Source organism: Terrapene carolina, unplaced genomic scaffold (assembly GCF_002925995.2).
Source record: "Terrapene carolina triunguis isolate 2854851 unplaced genomic scaffold, T_m_triunguis-2.0 Scaffold67, whole genome shotgun sequence".
NCBI classification, from domain to species: Eukaryota; Metazoa; Chordata; order Testudines; family Emydidae; genus Terrapene; species Terrapene triunguis.
Window position 1 is genome coordinate 16,547,129 of NW_020664418.1, and position 22,298 is coordinate 16,569,426.

Here is a 22,298-nt window from a genome sequence, read left to right on the forward strand (position 1 = left end):
ACACTCCCCCCAGTCCTCTGTCCTGACCTCGAGTCGCCCCCAACACCTAGCCTTCTGCCCTGCACCTCCACGTCTCCCCAGCCCTCTGCCCTGACCTCGAGTCCCCCCCAACACCCAGCCTTCTGCCCTGTACCCCCACACACCCCCAGCCCTCTGCCCTTGCCCCTGAACCCCCCACACATCCAGCCTTCTGCCCTGCATCCCCACACCCGCCAGCCTTCTGCCCTGATCCCTGAACCCCCCCACACCCCTCTGCCCTGACCCCTGAATCCCCCCACACCCCCGGCCTTCTGCCCTGAACCCCCCACATCCCCACTGCCCTCTGCCCTGACCTCTGAACCCCCCCACACATACCCAGCCTTCTGCCCTGCACCCTCTGCTCTGACCCCTGAACCGCCCCCCACAGGTCTGGGGTCCTGGCTGCCGGCCCCTTGCCAGCCGACGTCCCAGCCACAGGCCCTGCTCAGCCCGCTGCAGGCCTAGGTGAACAGAACCCCAGGCTGGAAGCGGGCTGAGCAGGCTGGCGGCGTAAGATCAGCATTTTAATTTAATTTTAAATGAAGCTTCTTAAACATTTTGAAAACCTTGTTTACTTTACATACAACAATAGTTTAGTTATATAATATAGACTTAGAGAGAGACACCTTCGAAAAAACGTTAACATGTATTACCGGCACGCGAAACCTTAAATTAAAGTGAATAAATGAAGACTCAGCACACCACTTCTGAAAGGTTGCCTACCCCTGCCCTAAAGCTATCCCAAAAAGGAAAATGCTAGTGATGTGGTCCTAGCAAAACTAATGTTATTTCCGAGCTCTGTGTTCTCTAACTACCATTCTTTTTGGAAGCATAAATTTTTATTTTAAGAAACTAAACATTTTCAGATAAACAAAATGATCATTTTTAACCTTGAGAGTACCATTCTGGATACTGTTTTCAACATAGAAATAGTCCTCTGATCCATGATAAATGTTAGAGACAAATTTACAACATACTTTGTTTAGAGGTTATAGCCTTGCCAATGATGGAGTTAGCAAAATGGGGAAAAAAATAGCTTGACCTTAAAACAGAAGAAGAGCCTGAGTGGTGACATATTCTGCTGATTAAATGCTAGCAGCATGGGATTTGTTTATATAAGTGCAAAGAAATAATGCAGATCTAACTTTGAAGAGAAACTGAACTACTAATATAAAGACTTATTTCTTTTACAAAGTTGTAAATAACCTGACATAAAACCCAAGCATTTAACTGTTTGATGGAGTACTGTGAAACTAGAAAGAATAGCTGCAGTGTATTTAAGTTCCTGTTTAGTAAAATTATTAACTCCTTTCCATTAAAATTTGACATTTATATAAATGATATATAAATAGTAATAGTCTCCATAATCACAATGTAATAGTTAAGGTCCAGTGTTTATAATGGACATGTTCAGGTTTGGAACAGCACTTTCATAAGAGTCTGAAAATGGCAAGTGGTGCCATTTTAGATCCATTAGCTTTTTAGCCTGAGCTCCTCCTAAGAGAGTTGCGTCTGAACAGGGAATAAATTCTGGCAGAAGAACACAGTCAAGTAGAAGAGAACGTTTTGATGCTTCATTTCACATGGAGTGAAATTTTGTTGAGAAAGATAAGATACATTTCTTCTTCGAGTGCTGTCCCTGTGGGTTCTCCACTCCAGGTGACTGTGTGTCCCGGCGCCATTGATCGGAGATCTTCGGTAGCAGTGCATGGTCGGAAGGCACGCACTCAGCTGCTGTCTCGCGGTCTCGTTAGAGTCTGCCTGAGCGCGTGCATCCTGCTCCCCCCTCAGTTCCTTCTCAACCGTCCTTGGCTGAAGACGGGACTCGGGGCAGTGCTGATCCTCTTCCCTGGTCTCTGAAGGAAACAATTACAAAGAACATAGAAATAGTTAGTTAGTAACATCCCAGTTGTTTCCCTTCCTTTAGAATAGTTACTTAGTTTAAAAAAAAACAAAAACCTTTTTTCCTCAGGATTCAAGAAATGTGCTTCCTGTCAAGACTCTATGCTAAGGTCCGATGGACATTCACGTTGTGTGAAGTGCCTCGGCGAGACACACGTCCCTGCCAAGCGTGTCCATGGTACGAGCCTCAAAATCAGGGCTCGTTGTGACAGGGACCTGCGGCTAAAAATGCTTCTGATGCAGAAATCCCTGAAGCCGCCTCTGGAGACGGACAATGGCAAACCCTCTCCCTCACGCTCCCCGGCCAGGTCTGAACCAATTGGGAGCGTGGCTTCACTCTCTCAGGTGAAGAGGCAGGAAGCCCAACCATCTCCGTGCAGATACTTTCACAAGGGTAAAGGGTCTCCTGTGAGATCCTTACCCTCGGTGCTGACAGCACCGAAGGCAGGCGCCTCCAACCGTCCCAGCACCTCGCCCATGGCTCCCGCGGCGCGCAGAGGCAGGGACCCGACTTCCCATGCCGGGAAGGTCTCCTCGGCACCGGTCCCCTTGGCACTGAAAATAGACCCAGTGCCGACAAGAACGTTGGCACCGAGCCTGCCTGCCACTCCGATAGCAGCAGCGGACCTCCCACAGGGCGCCTACAAGCAACCTGCAGCACCGGGAAAAGCCAAACAGAAATCCTGGCACGCTTCTGAGCACAGATCGCACTCAGCGGAATCACAGCCCAGGGAGCAGGAACAACAGTTCCTAAGTCAGGATGACCTCTCAGTGGCACCCGAGCCTAACTCTCCGCTCCTGGACACACAGTGCTCACTCTTTGACCAGCCGCTCTCCCCACCTGACCTGACAGCGAGCTTTTCTGACAGCAAGCCTGATATGCAGCAGCAGGCGGAGTTCTCCCCACCTGCCTCTCCTCCTCACCGGAACCTTTTGCACCTCAGGCCATGGCTCACAACCACCAGCCTCAGTTTCCCTACTTCCCTCCCCGCTGTTGGCGGCACCTAACTTTTCTTATCCTATGACTTGGCCTCAGTGGTACCCTTGGCCAACTCCTACTGCCACCCGCCCTCATGCTTCTTCCACCAGACGACAAGCTCCTTCTGCGCCTCTATCTCCAGCTCCATCTACTTCTAGAGCGCCTGAACCCTGTGGACCATATCCTGATTCACTGACTCCTTACTCTCCATCAGCTCCAGACGGAGCCCTCATGCCTCCGCCTCCACAGAATGTGGACGACTTTAAACAATTCCAAGAACTTTTCAAGAGGGTGGCACTCAGCTAAGACTTAGAGGAGGTCCAGGAAAAACAGTAAAGACTCCTCAAAATCCTACAACCCTCTGCGCCCTCAAAGATCGCACTTCCCATAAATGAAGCACTCCTAGAACCAGCTGACGCGCTCTGGCAGACCCTAGCCTCTATCTTACCAACTTGCAGAAAGGCTGAACGTAAATATTATATTCCTGCTAAGGACGTAGACTTCTTATTCTCTCATCCACAACCAAATTCTCTTGTAGTGGATGCAGCGACACACGGGACGAAACAGCTGCACTACTCGCCCACCCCGCAAGACAAGGACCTCAAACGCCTTGATCTCTTGGGACGCAAGGTTTATACTTCCTCCACTCTGCAATTCAGAATTGCAAACTATTCCGCCCTACTTGCAAGCTACGATTTCGATAACTACAATAAACTCTTTGATTTTACCTCGCATATCCCAGAGGACAGGAGAGCAGACTTTAAGTCAGTCATCGTCAAGGGCCAGTTGGTCTCCAGAACAGCCCTGCAAGCATCTCTAGACATGGCGGACACAGCAGCCCTCACTACCGATTTTTGCAGTGGTTATGCGCAGATCTTCCTGGCTCTCTGCATCCGGTATCCCCAAAGACCAGCAGACCAAAGTGGAGGACCTCCCCTTTGATAAAGATAAACTCTTTTCCAAGAAAACCGACGAAGTCCTTCACACAATGAAAGACTCTAGAATGACCCTCCGCACCCTGGGCATTTACCCATCCCTTCCCAGGAGACAAGGGTATCAACCTTATCAGAGGCCATGCACACAACAGTATCACCAGCCGCAGCCCAGACCATACGATATACCCAGGAATCGCGCTAGACCTCCTAGGCGCAGACAAAACCGAGCGCAAACAGATACCTCCCACCCATCGGGGAACAAATAGCAATTTTGAAGCATTGGTCGAGGGTCTGCATGACCACCCCTTACTCCACCGCCTATTTGCCCATTTGGCCACCGCCTCCAGGTTTTCCACCATGCCTGGCAGCAGATTACACAGGACCGTTGGGTCCTGGAAATAGTTCAGTCCGGTTACTCCATCCCTTTTATATCCTATCCTCCTACACTTCCCCGTCCCTCTTCAGGGACCCCTCTCACGAGCACCTACTTCGCATAGAAGTGGCTTATCTTCTACAGCTAGGTGCAGTGGAACCTGTGCCAACACAACATTGAGGAAAAGGGTTCTATTCCCACTACTTTCTGACCTAGAAAAAGACTGGGGGATGGAGGCCTATACTAGATCTACGCCGACTGAACAAATTCATAAGAGTACAGAAATTCAAGATGGTCACGCTGGGCACAATAATACCTGCGCTGGAACAAGGAGACTGGTTCACAGCCCTCGACCTACAGGATGCCTATTTTCACATATCCATTCATCCAGGCCACAGACGCTTCCTACGATACACACTCGGACACGACCATTTTCAATACAGCGTACTCCCTTTCGGACTCTCCACAGCACCGAGAGTATTCTCCAAGACCCTAGCCGTAGTCGTGGCCAGAGGTGAAAGTAAGCCGGTACGGTCCGGTACGGTGTACCGGACGGCACCGGCTTCCACGGCGGGGATTTAAAGGGCTCTGGGCTCCCCACCGGGAGCCCAGAGCCCTTCAAATCCGCCCCGCGGATCCAGCGGCCGGGTTGGGGCCGGGATTTAAAGGGCTTAGAGCTCCCGCGGCTGCGGGCAGCCCAGAGCCCTTTGAATCCCGCCCGCAGCTCCAGTGGCCGGGCTGGGGCCGGGATTTAAAGGGCTCTGGGCTCTCCACAGCGGCAGGAGCTCCGGGCCCTTTAAATCCTGGCCCCGGCAAGGCTCGGGGTTCCCCGCAGCTGCGGGAGCTCCGGGCCCTTTAAATCCCGCTCACAGCTCTGGCAGCCGGAGCTGCGGTGGGGATTTAAAGGGCCCGGAGCTCCGTGGCGGCTGAAGCCCCGGGCCCTTTAATTTGCCCCTGAGCCCCGGGGGCTCCCAGCCACCTCTGCAGCTGAGAGCCCCAGGTTGATTTAAAGGCCCTGGGGCTCCCAGCCACAGCCGGTGCCCCAGGGCCTTTAAATCTTGAGAGGCCCTGCCTCTTCCGGCTGAGGCCACGCCCCCCTCAGGACTCCGGCAGTACCAGTAAGTCCTGTAAGTTATTTTCACCCCTGGTCGTGGCCCACCTCCACAGACACGGGATCATACTTTTCCCCTACCTAGACGATTGCCTCATCAAAGGCAACTCATACGGCGAGACACTACAAGCTACCCATTTCACCATCTCCCTCTTCCACAGGATAGGCCTGCAAATAAACATCCAAAAATCCACCCTGACACCTACACAGCAAATCAAATTCATTGGAGCTCACCTGGACTCAATTCAAACCAGAGCCTCACTCCCACACAACAGATTCCTCGCTATCACATATCTCATACGCATGCTCTCTGTTCATCTCAGGATACAAGCAAGAAGTTACCTACAGCTCCTTGGCCACATGGCAGCCACCACCTTTGTGGTCAAGTACGCCAGGCTGCACATAAGATGTCTTCAGGGTTGGCTCAACTCCAACTACAAACCCAGCAAGCACAGCTTCTTCATGCTGCTAACTCCTCCAGCAAACATACTAGCTTCCCTACAGTGGTGGACAAGACCAGAGAACCTCTGCATGGGTGTTCCTTTCCAGCAACGATCCCCGACGCTCACGCTCACCACAGATGCTTCCCTAATCGATTAGGGAGCGCACCTCGGGGGGGACACAGCACAAGGCCGCTGGTCTGCGCCAGAGACGCATCTACATATAAATCTCCTAGAGCTCAGAGCAGTGAGACAAGCCTGCCTTCACTTTCTTCCCCTCATAAAGAACAAATCTATCCGGGTCCTAACGGACAATATAGCATGTATATTGATCGCACCACGATCGCACTCCCTATGTATGGAGGCCATCCGGTTGTGGAATTGGTGCATACAACACCACATACGAATTACTGCTTCGTACCTACCCGGCTGTCACAACACTACTGCCAACACACTCAGCAGACACTTCTCCACAGAACACAAATGGGAATTGCACTCTGCGATACTACAACAGCTCTTCTCCCACTGGGGTACCCTGTCAATAGACCTCTTTGCCACAACACAGAATCGCAAATGCCACCTATTCTGCTCCAGAGCGGGATTCGGGACTGCATCCCTAGGAGACGCGTTCCTCATCCCGTGGAACAACTCTCTCATGTACGCCTTTCCACCAATCCCTCTGATACCCAGGGTTCTACACAAGATCAGAGACGACAAGGCCCGGGTCATACTTATTGCCCCGGCTTGGCCGAGACAGACATAGTATCCTTACCTGCTCCACATGTCCACGCGTCCTCCACGGACTCTCCCCAGCAGACCAGATCTGCTTTCTCAGGACAATGGGTGGATTCTTCACCCTCAGCTCCAGAAACTCCACCTTCATTGTTCCAGACCCACAAACTAGCCTGTTCCAAGCAAGTCCAATATGTCCTCTTGCATAGTAGAAAAGACTCCACTTGTAAAACTTACCTGAAGAAGTGGAAGCGCTTCTCCCTGTGGTGCTCACATAAACACTTAACACCCCATGCTGTGGCCCTTCCTAACATCCTAGACTATCTTTTGAAACTAAAACAGGACAGACTCTCGCTCAGCTCCATCAGAGTACACCTCGCGGCCCTCACCACCTTCCATGATTTGTTAGACAGCTATTCTCTCTTTGCCCACCCCACCATAAAACGCTTTCTTACAGGCCTACAAAATCTCTACCCTGAGATTTAGCCATCAGCAGCTGCATGGAATCTCAGTCTGGTTCTTCATGGTCTTATGAAACCTCCATTCGAGCCCTTAGCTACTTCATCTCTTCTTCTCATGTCCATGAAGGTAGCTTTCTTGGTTGCTATAACATCAGCAAGGAGAGTAGGGGAAATAAGCGCCCTGATGGCCTACCCTCCCTACACAACCTTTTCTAAAGACAAAGTTACCCTGCAACCACACCCTAAATTTCTCCCTAAGGTGGTGTCCACCTTCCACCTTAACCAACCAATATACTTACCTACATTCTATTCCAAACCTCATGAGACTCTGCACGAGGCGACTCTGCATACCCGCAACATCAGACGAGTAATTGCCTTCTATTTAGACAGGACTAACCATTTTGTAAGTCCTCGCGACTATTTGTCTCCACTACCGAGAGATCGAAGGGTGCGGCCATCTCTAAGCAACGCCTTTCCAAGTGGATCTCTGGCTGCATCAGATCCTGTTACCACATTCAGAATGCTCAACCGCCCAAAGGCCTCAAAACTCATTCTACTCGAGCTATGTCAACATCCATTGCCTTCCTCCATAATGTACCCATTCCTGATATCTGTAAGATGGCCACGTGGTCATCTGAACACACATTTACCAAACGCTATGCTATCACACAGGATACCACGGCAGAGACCATAGTAGGCCATACAGTACTGTCTACAGTACTCACTGCCACAACTCCAAAGTCCCACCAGCCAGAGTGGGTAATGCTTCACATTCACCTGGAGTGGAGCACCCACAGAGACAGCACTCGAAGAAGAAGAGAAAGTTACTCACCTTGCAGTAACTGAGGTTCTTCGAAATGTGTGTCCCTATGGGTGCTCCACTCCCCGCCCTCCTCCCCTCTACTTTGGAGTACTATTCTGACTTCTCCATGGTAGAGAAGGAACTGAGGGGGGGCATGGGACTCACGTGCTCAGGCAGACTCTAACGAGACCGCGAGACAGCAGCTGAGCGCATGCGTCCCGAACAGGCACTGCTACCGAAGATCTCCGATCAACGGCACTGGGACGCACCGTCACCTGGAGGGGAGCACCCACAGGGACACACATCTCGAAGAACCTCAGTTACTGCAAAGTGAGTAACTTTCTCTTCTGGAGAGTTAGTTCCATCTCACAAGAATAAGTAGTGCATTTTATACAGAATATCTATGGAATATGCTATAACATCAGCACGTTTTTCTCCCATCAAGCTAAAAAAAGCTGTACCCTCAGTCAGTTTAAAAGTTGGGTGTAAAAGCTTTCCAGACCACTGCTTAGACTTCTGCATTAGACCATTCTTTTATTTTCCATCCTTTCTCATTTCCTTATGTTACAGTAATTCTGTCAAACTTTTCATCTGCTCAATGAGGGTTATAAAAGAAGGAGCCAAGTTTGAAGTTCCTAGCCATTTTTTAGTTACTCCAGTACAAAATTCAATCAGAATATGTAAGGAAGGGGGATATTTTCTTCCCACAGACACACAATTCAAAAAGGGAAACCAAGTTTCCTCAAACATTCTTAAATAAATTATCTTGGGACTAAAATAAGCATAAAAGATTTCAGTCCAAAGGAGTTTGCTTGGGGAAAGTTATGAGCAACTGGAAAGATTACAAGAAAAGGGGAGTTAGAATGAAAACTGGAACAGAACCTCAACTATGGGATTTACTGCAGGAAATGCCCAAGTACACAAACACATTTTGCAATACCTTGAGCATATTCTCCCAGCTTGTTTAAAATGTATAAATGTAGCCATTTCTTCACCAAGCCCCTCAAATCAAACAGAAGTAATAACAAGAAAGTACACTTTCATGTTTTAGGTTAATTCATTATCACGGCCCCCTGTGCATTATACAGTATCCAAGTGACATTGGTCTGATTGCATCTCCAAAGACCAGCTCTGTTAAAATACCCAAACACTGTATTCTAGGGACCTGGAATAATGGATTATCATTGTAGATATTGCGTACCAAGATGAATGGGATTTTGTGTATGTGACATAGTAGATGGGAAGTATTATTTATCTCACAGTGAGGATACCGTGTCCTCTTGTACTAAAGATACCCCTCCAGGGGTGGGGACCTCAATTATTAGGAAGAGACAGGTAATAGTAATGGGGGATTCAGTTATTAGAAATATAGATAGATTTGTGATGACCAGGAGAACCGCATAGTGAATTGTCTGCCAGGTGTGAAGGTTGTAGACCTCTAGATAAACTTATGTGCAGTGCTGGGGAGGAGCCAGTAGTCATGGTACACGTAGGTACCAGTGACATAGGGAAAGGCAGGAAAGAGGTTCTGGAAGCCACATTTAGGCTGCTAGGTAAGACATTAAGGTCCAGGACCTCTGTGATAGCATTCTCTGAAATGCTTCCAGTTCCACGTGCAGAGCCAGTTAGGCAGAACTGCAGGGTCTCAATGCGTGGATGAGACGAGGATGTTGGGAGAAGGGGTTTAGGTGTATTAGGAACTGGGAAACCTTTGGGGAAAGAAGACTATACAAGAAGAATGGGCTGTACGCACACCAAAACAGAACCAGATTGCTGGCATGTAAAATTAAGAAGGTTGTAGAGAAGTTTTTAAACTAAGGGCTGGGGGAAAGCCAACACAGGTGCAGAGGAGCACATGATGTTCATATGAGACATCCCTTAGAGGAGGATTTATTAAAGGGGATACTATGTATCCTAGTAAAGAGGAAAAGAGACATTGATAAAGTACAGCTAGGAACTGAGGAGAATCGGTCAAATGAAAAAGAGTCCCATCACATGAAGGCAGAGAACTAAATATTGACAATTTTTATAAGTATCTGATAACAAATGCTGGAAATCTAAATACTAAGATGGGTGGATTTGAGTGCTTGGTATTAAATGAGGATATTCATATAATAGGCATCACAGAAACTTGGCAGAATGATGATAATCAATGACACAGTAATACCAGGATACCACATATATAGGAATTACAGGGTAAATTGTGCTGGTGGGGGAGTGGGGTTATATGTGAAAGAAAGCATAGAGTCAAATATAGTAAAAATCTTAAATGAATCTTAAATTACCCTAGAATCACTGTGAATAGAAATTCCTGGCTTGAATAATAGGAGTATAGCAGTAGGATTATACTACAGACCACCTGACCAGAATAGTAATGGTGATTGTGAAATGCTCAGGGAAATGAGAGAGGCTATAAAAACAGAAAACCCAATAATAATGGGAAATTTCAACTATCGTCTTATTGACTAAGTACATGTCACCTTAGGACGGGATGCAGAGATAAAATTTCTAGACACCATTAATGACTGCTTTTGAATCATCTAGTCCTGGAACTCACTAGGAGAGAGGCAATTTTTTATTTAATCCTAAGTGGAGCACAGGATCTAGTCCAAGAGGTGAATAAAGCTGAACCATTCAGTAATAGCGACCATATTGTAATTGAATTTAACATCCTTGTAGCGGGGAAAATATGGCATTTAACTTAAAAAAGGGGAAATATACAAAAATGAGGAAGCCAGCTAAATGGAAATTAAAAGGAACAGTCACAAGAATGAAATGCCTGCAAGCTGCATTGAAACTATTTAAAAACACCATAATAGGGACATACCTCAAATCAATAAAAAAATAAAATAGAACAGTAAGAGGACCAAAAAAAATGCCACCTGGCTAAACAACAGTAAAGGAGGCAGTAAAAGGCAAAAAGGCATTCTTTAAAAATTGGAAGTCAAATCCTACTGAGGATAAATTCTGGCAAGTAAAGTGTAAAAGTATAATTAGGCAGGCCAAAAAAGAATTTGAAGAGCAACTTGCTACAGATGCAAAAGCTAACCGCAACAGTTTTTTAAGTAATCAGAAACAGGAACCCTGCCAAACAGTCGGGGTCACTGGACAATCAAAGTGCAAAAGGAACACTGAAGGAAGATAAGGCCAATGCGGAGAAGCTAAATTAATTCTTTGCATCAGTCTTCACTGCAGAAGATGTGAGGGAGATTCCCACACCTGAGCCATTCTTTTTAGGTGACAAGTCTGAAGAACTGTCCCAGATAGAGGAAGTTTTGAAACAAATTGATAAATTAAACAGTAATAAGTCACCAGGACCAGATGGTATTCACCCAAGAGTTCTGAAGAGACCCAGATGTGAAATTGCATAACTAACAACTGTGGTATGTAACCTATCACTTAAATCAGCCTGTGTACCAGATGACTGGAGGATAGCTAATGTAATGCCAATTTTTAAAAAGAGCTCCAGAGGCTCAATTACAGGCTGGTAAGACTAACTTCAGTCCAGGCAAATTGGTCCAAACTGTAGTAAAGAACAGAATTATTAGACACATAGAGAACACAGTATGTTGGGGAAGAGTCAGTGTGTTTTTTTGTAAAGGGAAATCATGCTTCACCTATCTATTAGATTTCTCTGAGCATGTCAACAAGCATTTGGACAAGGGAGATCCAGGTGATATAATGGACTTTCAGAAAGCTTTTGACAAGGTCCCACACCTAAGGCTCTTAAACAATGTAAGCTGTCATAGGACAAGGGGGAAGGTCCTCTCATAAATCGTAACTTTAGAAGACAAGAAACAACGGGTAGGAATAAATGTTCAGTTTTCACAATGGAGAGAGGTAAATAGTAGGGTTCCTCAAGGATCTGTACTGGCACCTGTGCTGTTCAACATATTCATAAATCAGCTAGAAAACTGGGTGAACAGTGGGGTGGCAAAATTCTGTAGACAATACTAAATTATTCAAGATAGTTAAGTCCAAAGTTGATGCGAAGAGTTACAAAGGGATCTCACAAAAGTCGGTGATTGGACAACAAAATGGCAGGTGAAATTCAATGTTGATAAGTGCAAAGTAAAGCACATTGGAAAACATAATCCTAAGTATCCATGCAAAATGATGGGATCTAAATTAACTGTTACCAATCAAGAAAGAGATCTTGGCGTCAACATGGATAGTTCTCTGAAAACATCTGCTTCGTGTGCAGCTACAGTCAAAACAGCTAACAGTATGTTAGGAACCATTATGAAATAATAAGACAGAAAATGTCATAATGCCACTATATAAATCCATGGTACACCCACACCTTTAATACTGTGTAAAGTTCTGGTCACCCCATCTCAAAAAAGATATAATAGAATTCGAAAAGGTATAGAGAAGGGGAACAGAAATTATTAGGGGGATGAAACAGCTTCCACATGAGAGAATAAAAAGACTGGGACTGTGCATTTGAGGAAAAAAATGCCTAAGGGTGGGGAGATATGATACTGGTCTATCATGAGTGGAGTAAGTGAATGGGGAAGTGTAATTTACCCCTTCTTATAACACAAGAACCAGGGGTCACCCAAATTAATAAGCAGCAGGTTTAAAACAAACACAAGGAAGTACTTCTTCACACAACACACAATCAACCCGTGGAATTTGTATAACTGGGTTCAAAAAATAATTAGGTAAATTCTTGGAGCATAGATCCATTGATGGCTATTAGCCAAGGTGGTCAGGGACACAACCCCATGCTCTGGGTATCCCTATACCTTTGACTTTCAGAAGCTAAGAATTGGCTACAGGGAATGTATTACTCAATAATTGCACTGTTCTGTTCATTCCCTTTGAAGCACCTGGAACTGGCCACAGCCAGAAGACAGAATACTGTACTAGATGGACCATTGGTCTGAGCCAGTATGACCATTCTTATGTTCTTATGAGTTCCTTTGATAGATAGGGACACAACTTGACTAATTAAAATCAAATGCTTTTGGGAGTTTGTTCCTTTGACTAGTCTTTAAAGCTCATTTGCTCTCTGACTATGAAGGAAGACAGCATATTGTCAGGTTTCTACCACATCGTTTTTAACATAAAGCATAGTGACCAATTTTTTTAACAGAAGAACAAATAATTCAACATGAGTGACTATTTTTTAATTAATATTCAAATGTTTTGGGACAGCGACAATTTATTTTTTTATGTTTTGTTGAGCTCCAAACATACAGACAGTGCTCAGCAAATAATAATAATAAATGGTGAGATTTGTACACTGAGAATGACTTGCAAAAGATGATGTGTTTTATTGAGAGCCTGACATGTTTGAATCTGTTCAATACTTTCTTCTTCCAGATTTTGTTTTGCCTTTGTGTACACATTAAAAGTTGCCACTGCCTCTGATCAGACAATTAATTAGCCTCTTTGAAAGATAATTCCAGTGTTTGTGTCATGGATATGGGCAAGAATAAATGGCATGAATGATACCTTTCCAAAACTGAAAATGTCTGCATAAGACACGGAAACCAAACCTAAATCCCCACAAGGAGTAAACTAAATATTCCTTTAAAAATCAGCACTTCTACTCTACAGTAATCCTAGATTCAACTTCTACAGTATACAAGGGGCAGAAAAGAGTGTGATTGAGGCTGCATTGTCCTTTTGTTACCTGTAATAAATTTTTTTACAGTACTTAGTGTGTGAGCTTGGAGACACTAAAAACCAATCTGTGATCTTAAGTGAAGTTAAGCTTCTTTAAATCTGTTTAAAAGTTTCTGGCAAAATTTTAAATTCAGTTAGTCATCGTTGTCGTTCTCTCTCTTTTTTTATTTTTTTTCCTCCTCCAACTCTAGACATACGTAAAATGTGTGCAATTACCATTTGGAAATAAGAATTTTGGATTGTCACCAAAGATCCTTGTTGTTAGGTTAAAAAATGTAAATCCTCTCAAAACAATTGATTAAGTTACTAATACTTTAAGACGTTAATTTAGTAGTATGCATTGATATTTAAAACCTGCAGATGGTATTGTAGACTTTATCTAGTATATAAATCATTATCTTGAACTCAAAGTTGGCTAATGTCAAGTCTTTGTTTTCCCAGTATTTACATACATTCATTCTGCAGATTTGTAGCTTTGAATGCGAAGTTTTAGTTTGTTTAATGAGAAATATATTCGTCAGTCATGGAATATTTATGCCTCTTAGCCACTTAATTGTAATTGTATGGCTGTTAAGATTAGAGGATCCTTTTCACAGTTTTTATTATAAAATTAAAATACCACTTCAAGAGATTTGTCTTCTACTTTGAGATATAACTGGTAGTCTACGCCACTCAAAAGAGCTGAATCCCATTTGTTATGAAGATGTCATAATACTCCTTTGACATGCGTTCCTCTGGCTCCAATTTCATAGATATGTGCATATTAGTAATTTTATTTTGTGTAATCAAAAAGAATATAGAGACTGATTAAACCAAACATTATGTGATTGGGCAGTTGGCCAAAATAGAGAGCCCCATCTTATTATAGCTTCTCTGTGTAAAGGTTCCCCATAGATCCACACATGGATATTTTCCTGCCCATTCAAACAAGTAGGTCAACCGTCCCTTCAGGACTGTGTCTCACTTCCCCACGCTCCTCCAAGGGCTCTTTGTGGGCTCCAAAATCCATACAGAAAAGGAGAATAGCTTTGGGCTACTTATACACCATTCCCATCCTCAGCCCTGGGGAAAATCCATTCAGGGGCTATTAGAGCCTTATGGTTATTAACTTCTGAGCAGAGCCCTTTCTGCACAGGGGACTTTCCTTTAAGAGGTAGAGAGTGCCAAGAGTTGGAAAGGGAAGCCCTGTTGGCGCTCCTGTCTCGACAGAGATCTAAGACAGAGCTGCAGAGTCCAGGAAGTGGTGTGGATGACCTTACCCTGCACCAATACCCCAGATCTCTGGGCCAAACCACTGCCAGTTCAATGAAGGGGAAAACTCTGTCTCTCAGCAGAGGAATTAGGAGGAAATGTTGTGAGGGCAACCTTGTGTTTTCTTTGCAGCCATTCCATCCCACAGGGAGAGGGGGCAAGTACATTTTTTTTTCCAATTCCTTGATTTGATTATCCTTCCTTAATATTTAGAATGCTGTGTAGCATATCACCTGTCACATGTCATTCACTTTTAGAATATATCCAGCTGTGAAAGGCTGAGACTTCTAGACTGGTGCTAACTATTCATACCTAGGAACATTTATGTTTGGCATTCTAATTATATATAGTGCAACAAGCTATTAAGTCATATCTTACATTTGTATAGTAAATATTATCCTGAATGAACTGTTGGATTGAGAGTAAAAGGAAGGAAACAAAATCCCAGAGGCACACTATTTTATAAAGATCAGGTGTATCTTGTGGCCACTGGATTCTTGCTGTGAATAAACTGGTTCTGTGTCAGTAGACCACCTTGCATTTCTTTCTCAGCAGAATATTTGGAAATGCATCTTGTTTAACTAGATAGTTCTTGGTGTAACGCTGAATTTCAGACACTGCACTGTCTCATAGTGATCTACTGCATATGTTAATTTTCTCTTTACCTTCTTGGGTCATATTTAACATGTAATCATGTTAAAATAACAGGACTGGCATTAAAGGTAGGTGGCATAGGCTGCCATCTAGAGGCATCAGAATTGAGGAATTGTGCTCTCCCAAAAGGTCAGCTTCACAAACACCAGTTCAGGATCAGGATGGCTCTTCACTGTTGCACAGTGCTTGCAAAGTGCAGCCAGGGCCCAGGAAGTGCTGAATTCACCAGTAAGTGAGGGAGGGATGCCTGACACTAGGTTATTGGAGACACTGGATGCTGTTGGGACAGGAAGGAAGCTGAAAGGTCAGTTGGTGGGATAGTGAAGGACAGACACAAGTAGGCACCTCCCAAAGGCCTTCCTAACTGCCAAACTCATACATGACCCCTTCTTCCAATGAAAAGCATAAACACACCCTCCTAGGTACCAAATTCCCTCACAAACACTACTGACAAGTATTCTCAATTTGACCCTTGTCTAGCTGCCAGACCTCTTGCATCCCCAGCCTCTGGTGACAATAGCAAGAAAGGTGTCCCTTTCCTTTTAAGGTTTTCCATTTTTAAAAGTGTGGTCACCCTACACAGCCTGCTCAACAGGAGAGGAAATAGGAAGAGGTCATCACATCAGCCTTCTGCCTAGAACTCTCAGAGAGCTCTAGCAACAGTTTGCTCTTGTTTTAATATATGCAAATTAAATGCTAAAATAAGTGCAAGAGATTGGGAAGGTTGCAAATTCAGGCAGAGACCAAACATGAAAAATGTCAGTCTTCAAAGTGAATGTTTTGGAAAGTTAAGAATAAATGAAAAAAGGAAAAATGGAAACTATTTTTCACCCTTATGTATGTAGCAGTCAAAACTGGTGCACCTGCTGTAATACCAAAGATTTGATATAGATGTTAATTAAAACATCACACATGGACCTGTAAAGAATATTTATGATAATACATATACATAAGAAATAACTAATATATTTTTGTGCCATTTTTAAGTTATGTTCTCAGTAAGTTCTACGTTTCAGCTAATATGACAATGTTATCTTCAACTCTACAAGATGGAAGATAGCTCCTAATTTTAACAACATTTAACTTTTGAGTGGACTGTGCCATTGGCCCCAATTCAGCAAACTATTTAAATATCTTCTTAAAGTTAAGGGCATGAGTAAGTCTATTCCTACACAGGAAAACACTTAAATATGTGCTTAATATCAAGCATGAGAGTTCCCATACTGGGGCCTTTAGTTCTAATATGTAGCTGAGAACTCCTCACTAGTGTGCATTATGAGTTTTAGCTGTGTTATTTTACTTGTAGACAAACAAAAATGCAATATAAAAACCTTTAAATAGTTACTTCGGCACTGTATTTTCCAGATACCTGTTTTCTCTTCCTTGGTAGCTGCATACATTGTGAGTGTGGTTCAGCCAATGTGTGTAAGCATTAGTTGCCCATCTCTTTACCAGGTTATTTTCCTAATTATTTATGTACTGGGCCAAAATACAGCTTGAGGTAAGCAGCTGCATCTCCCGGCAGTTCTCTGAGGCAAGTCTAGCAGTGAAGTAAGCAATAGAGCTTTATGATTTTTTTAATTTCAACAAAAAAACAAAAAATTGCAAAATATTATTTTTACTGGTTCTAAGAAGTGCTGTAAATGACACACTGGCTTAAGTTGGTCAGAAAATGGGTATAAAAGTAATGTAGCTTTTACTGATTTGATATTTAGGCCTCAGTTCAGGAAAGTTTAAGCAGATGCTTAACTTCAAGTATGTGCTTAAATCCTTTGCTGAATAGAAATGGCCTGCTGAATTAGGGATTTTAGTAAATGTGACAAACAAGTGTATGCTCAGCAAGCTGGAGGAAGAGTGGCAGGAAAAGCAAGTTACAGGAGAATTACCGGTTCAGACAGACAATGAAAAAATAAGCACTTTTCTTCACTGAATTGTGGGAAGAGGGAATTTTAGCTCAGGTTACAGCCTCTTATTACATCACTATTCTGATCCTACAAATCTTGCCAGGATCCCTCAGCAAAGAGGCAAGTGAGGATCTGATATTACAATTTTTAAAAAAGAGAGAAAGAAATTAACTTTAATGTTGAGACACTACTTAACCATCATAAAGGAGAGTAAAAGGGAAGGTTTTGATTTGTTTTCTTTACTGTTCACTATTATAAATCAGATGCTGAATTTTATTTACTCCATTCACTGAACGAAGAAGCTGTACTTTTGTTGTTGCTTTTCAATAAGAAGGTAATTCTCTTGTTGGTTTCTTCAGAGTATATACTCCCAGTTGTATCAGTTTTATCAGCCATGTTGGATACAATGAACTAAAATCATTAAATTGATTCCATATGTGATAAATGCCAGACTTAAAATAATCAGTGCCTCTAGTATATTAGCTCACTGCATTTATTTGTGATGCCTACATAGTAACCCAGCCTTAAAACTGAAAAGAAAAATATTTTTAAATATTAATTCTATGAATGCAGTAGCTATATGTGGCTCTACTTGGGGATGAGGTTGCTAACTATCCGTACATTCTTTGAATAGCTAGTTAGAATTGGTAGTGTAGAATGAGAAATCACTTTTCCTGCCCGTTTGTCATATACAATAGCCATTAACAGGAAGCCAAAGAGTTCTGTCATCCTTGAGTCAGAATTGTATCAGTTGCAGTTATTCCAGCCTATGGTGGAATTTTTAAATTAATTACTCTTATAGCAGGAGAGTTTAAAAGAGAAGAATACAGAGTTACATTAAAAATATTGAAATAGCTAGGGTTGAAAACAGTAATTGTACATTCCAAAACGGTGATCATTTGCTTACAGAATTTGTAGCTGGTAATTAAATATAGATTCATCCTGGTACTTTATTGATAATGTAGATAATATTTTTCTCAAAAGAGCAATGTCTGAATGCATGCTAAATTGTCACATATTTGGTTGGTTTTTTTTAAATTCCTCCTGGATTTAAGAGAATTAAGGCATTCCTATCAGTATTCTCTGAAGGGTTTTCAATGTCTTTTTGGCTATTGAACTAAAAAATGTGAACTATTACTTTGTTGATCTTGTTCTTAAACCAAACTGCATTATCAACTGAGAGTGTGTTCTTAACGTATTGTTAAAAGTGCTTTGAAAACTTGTAAATCCCTGTAATTTATGTTCCTGTGGTCTCCACTGCTTCTTTCTGTCCTTCTGGTTTTAATTTGAATGCAGTCCTGTCTGGGTGTGTACCTGTAAAATTGTGTTTTTCCAAGTACAATTTACAGTCATGACCTTAAGTTTTACAGTGTTCCTAACCTTATAGGAGCTTCCTCCTATACTGAAAAGCCAACTTTGGGTCAAGCAGCTCTTTCATATTATAATTGTCTAATCAAGGTTACTCGGAACAGATCTGATTTTGACATTTTTTAGTTTATCATCAAGACTTTGTACGACTAGTGAGTAAATTAGGAGGGTTCCCCTGAAAGATACCATTAATGGCGTTGCTTTATTTCTTCAGATGTACACAGTTGTAAACCTAGCCTGCTTCATGACAACAGTTCCATTTATCTAAACAATTCTCCTTTTAGAGTCAATGGCACTGATAGAAACTGAGATAAGAAATACAGATGGGAGGATCTTTCTGAGTCTATACTTGCTGAAACTCATTGCTGTGCAATTTACAATCACCTTTTCTTTTCAGTGCCTGGGTGAATGTGTAGCAGACATCTATGATGAAACATAGTCTTTTATCATTGCTAGAGAGAATTATAGTAAAGGATGAATGTGCATCATAAGGGTTATTTCATTACTTGTGATCTCTTTATTATTTTTCTAAAATCATGCTTATTATATTTTAAAAGTGTGTTATTGTAAATTATTTTCATCTCTTTGCAGTATTACTTTGTCTCTCTTATCGCAGCATTAAATGATGTATAGTAGTCTTCCAATAACTCTGTTTTCATTTGCTTAGGTTTTTTTTTTTTTTATTTTTTTTTGAAAGGTTTATTTTTTTTTTAATTTTTTTTCAATTTTTTTTTTTTTTTTTGTTTAGTTTTTTTTTTTTTAAATTATGCAGGAAAAGGATGCTTTATAATCAAATATTCCTTACATTCTTATAACTGCTATGGATATAATTCTTGTATTACAGAAATTATTTTGATTAAATCCTCTGAGCTTTTCTTTTAGCATTCATTAAACATTTTTTTCCTCAACCATGTTCTTTTAGTTACTATAGTTTCCAAATTCCTGCCAGTTAATGTAAAAGGAAGAGCAGATAGCACAAGTGTTCTAATGTTATGTTACTCTTGTATTTTCAGGTAATTGTACAATCTGGCCGTCACCCCACAGTGCTGCAAAAACTATGCCAGTTGCCTTTCCAGTATTTCAGTGATCCTCGCCTAATCAAAGTGCTCTTCCCTACGCTAATAGCTGCTTGTTACAATAACCCTCAGAACAAGATCATTCTGGAGCAGGAGATGAGTTGTGTTTTACTTGCCACATTCATTCAGGTAGATATTCTAGTGACGTGCAATTACACACAATCTGACTACAATACTTTGGTCTTTTCTGTACATATGAAATTAATTCACTTTAGATAGTACAAATAAATAACATTTAAGCACTTTAAGACATCTTCCAATTATTTTTCAAACCACAGATTATTTCTGTACTTGAGGCTTCTTGTAGTACTAAAAGGTTTCTAAGTAGTTGGGTTCTCACTGTCAATGTGGGACTCTATTTTCATTAAAGTGATTGGGCACGGTGAAATTTGCACTAGTTGCAGCTATTATTAGACAATTTTTAAAATACTGCTTTTTAAGGAAGATATTTTATTGTACACGTGTTGTTTGTTTTCTATAATGCATCTAGTTACAGATAGATACTCAACTACATGCTGTGTACAACAGATTTGCAGAGAGAATTTAATGATCATTTGTGCGTGTGTGTGTATATATATATATACACACACACACACATACACACGCACAAATGATCATATATATACACACACACACACATATGCACACACATAAATAAAAATACCAGAATATATATTATGGTCCTGATCTTGCAATCTTTACATGTGTAAGTAAATCATTGAGTTAATTGAGACTACTCTCATGAACAAGGGTTTGCAGGATTGTATTCTTTTTGTAAACTGATGTTCTGTGCTTTATTCATCAGTGTATGAAAAACATATATATGAAAAAGTTGCATTAACTATTTTCAAATTAAAAAGTACATGCAAGCTCAACTAAATATTCTGATTTTTATTTAAAACATATTTTGATGTTGATTGAACAGATTGAATTCTGTAGCAGTCAAGTGAAAGTTATAATTGTTGATAAAGCAATATGGTTCGTAGCTGATGATGTATGACCAATTGAATGGAGAAAATTAAGTTGTTGGGGGTTTTTTCAAAAGCTTTCCAAATTTTCCAAATCTAGACTGGATATATTTTGGGGAGAGGACATGAAAGCTAAATAATTATTAAAAAGTCTTCAGATGACATCACGCTTTTCAGTGTAACTTTATATTTTCGTCATTTTGAATACTCCAAATTTTTACATAGTTGTTACAAAGAACACTAGAATTTAACACTGAAAAAATTGTTCCTATTGTAACCAACTCATTTTTGTATGCATATAAAAAAATAATTCATTTTTTATTTTGATTTGTTTTTTAAAAGTATTAACATATGCTTATATGAAATCTCTAGTTGCCTTTGACGTAACTTAAGAAACACAAGTTCAACATCACATGCAAACAGCAGTTTCCTCAACCAGAAAGGGGGGGGGGGAATTACTCCAGACACTAATCTGATCCTTATAATTAAAGTTATTTACCTAGCTTTTCTCACTGTAAGAGTGAAACTCGCATTGAAGGTTAGCTTTACTTTATTAAATATTAATTCAGGTGCTGTTTATCCTGATTTGCAGTTCATAGGAATATTTGAAGTCAAGTGCCAACTGCAAATTGAAAATGTTTTCACATCAAAATTAAAAATCTAATGGCAGATCCTCAGCTGGTACAAATTGTCACAGCTCTGTTGACTTCAGTGGAGCTATGACAGTTTACACCAGAGAATCTGGCCCGAAATGTTTAAAGCACATAATAAGTACTGTAAAAGTCAAGGAATTTTCAGATATCAATAAGGAAATAACAGATTTACATTTATATCTATATGTCAACTTACTGTCATCAGGAGACAGACTCTGCGGTCCTTACTCGGGTAAATCTACCATTTGCTTTAATGGGAGTTTTATCTGAGTTTGGACTTTAGGATCTGCCTACCTCATTAGAGAACGGGATCCTTTATTCCAGGAAATGCAAAAAGAAATTCTTCTGGTTATTTGAATATTTGGCAAATATATTGGATATATACAATATTTGGATATATACAAATATAGATCATAAAAAAATGTCATTAAAATATAGTTGTGTTTTAGAAATGTGTACAAGGCTAACTCAGAAGAGGAAAATGATTCAATCGGACTTTACAGCTATACATTTAACATCACCCCAGAAACAGAATTCTTTCCACACTCTATATCCTCCTAGTTATTTTTGTTGTTTCTAAATCTGGATGCAATGTGTTAAAATAGATCAAAATATTATTTAACAGAATATATGTGATTTGATAAATCATTGCTCTTAGAGAATATATCAGCATGAATCAAAAATATCAGTTATGTTTGACAGATACTTAAATGAAGGGCCTGATCCTGAAAGCCCTTACTACTGACTTGAGTAATCCTACTGGCTACTTATGGGCATGAGTCTGCTTCCATTGAAATCAATGGCAAAGTTCAGACTTCACTGGGTGCGAGATCAAGCCCTACATAAGCAAAAGACTACAAACAGGGCACATGATATGCAGGATTGGGCACCTAAATTTTATTATGATCTATTGCTATTGTGCAGTCAGTTATTGTACGATCTAGAGTTAGTTACATCTGTGACAAAACTCCCATTGATTTCTATGAGATCAGGATCAGACTCTTGCTGTAGGTAGAGATAATAAACATTAGTAA

At 41.6% G+C, this 22,298-nt stretch overlaps 1 protein-coding gene across 5 annotated transcripts in view; it reads left to right on the forward strand.

Moving 5' to 3' along the window:
* SCAPER (S-phase cyclin A associated protein in the ER) overlaps window positions 1-22,298 on the forward strand; it is a 356,482-nt gene that overhangs the window by 330,683 nt on the left and 3,501 nt on the right. For all 5 annotated transcript variants that reach the window (XM_024205417.2, XM_024205418.2, XM_024205421.2 and 2 more), the window contains exon 30: window positions 19,581-19,772. In XM_024205417.2, coding sequence (XP_024061185.2) covers window positions 19,581-19,772 — 192 coding nt within the window. The remainder of the gene's footprint in view (window positions 1-19,580; window positions 19,773-22,298) is intronic.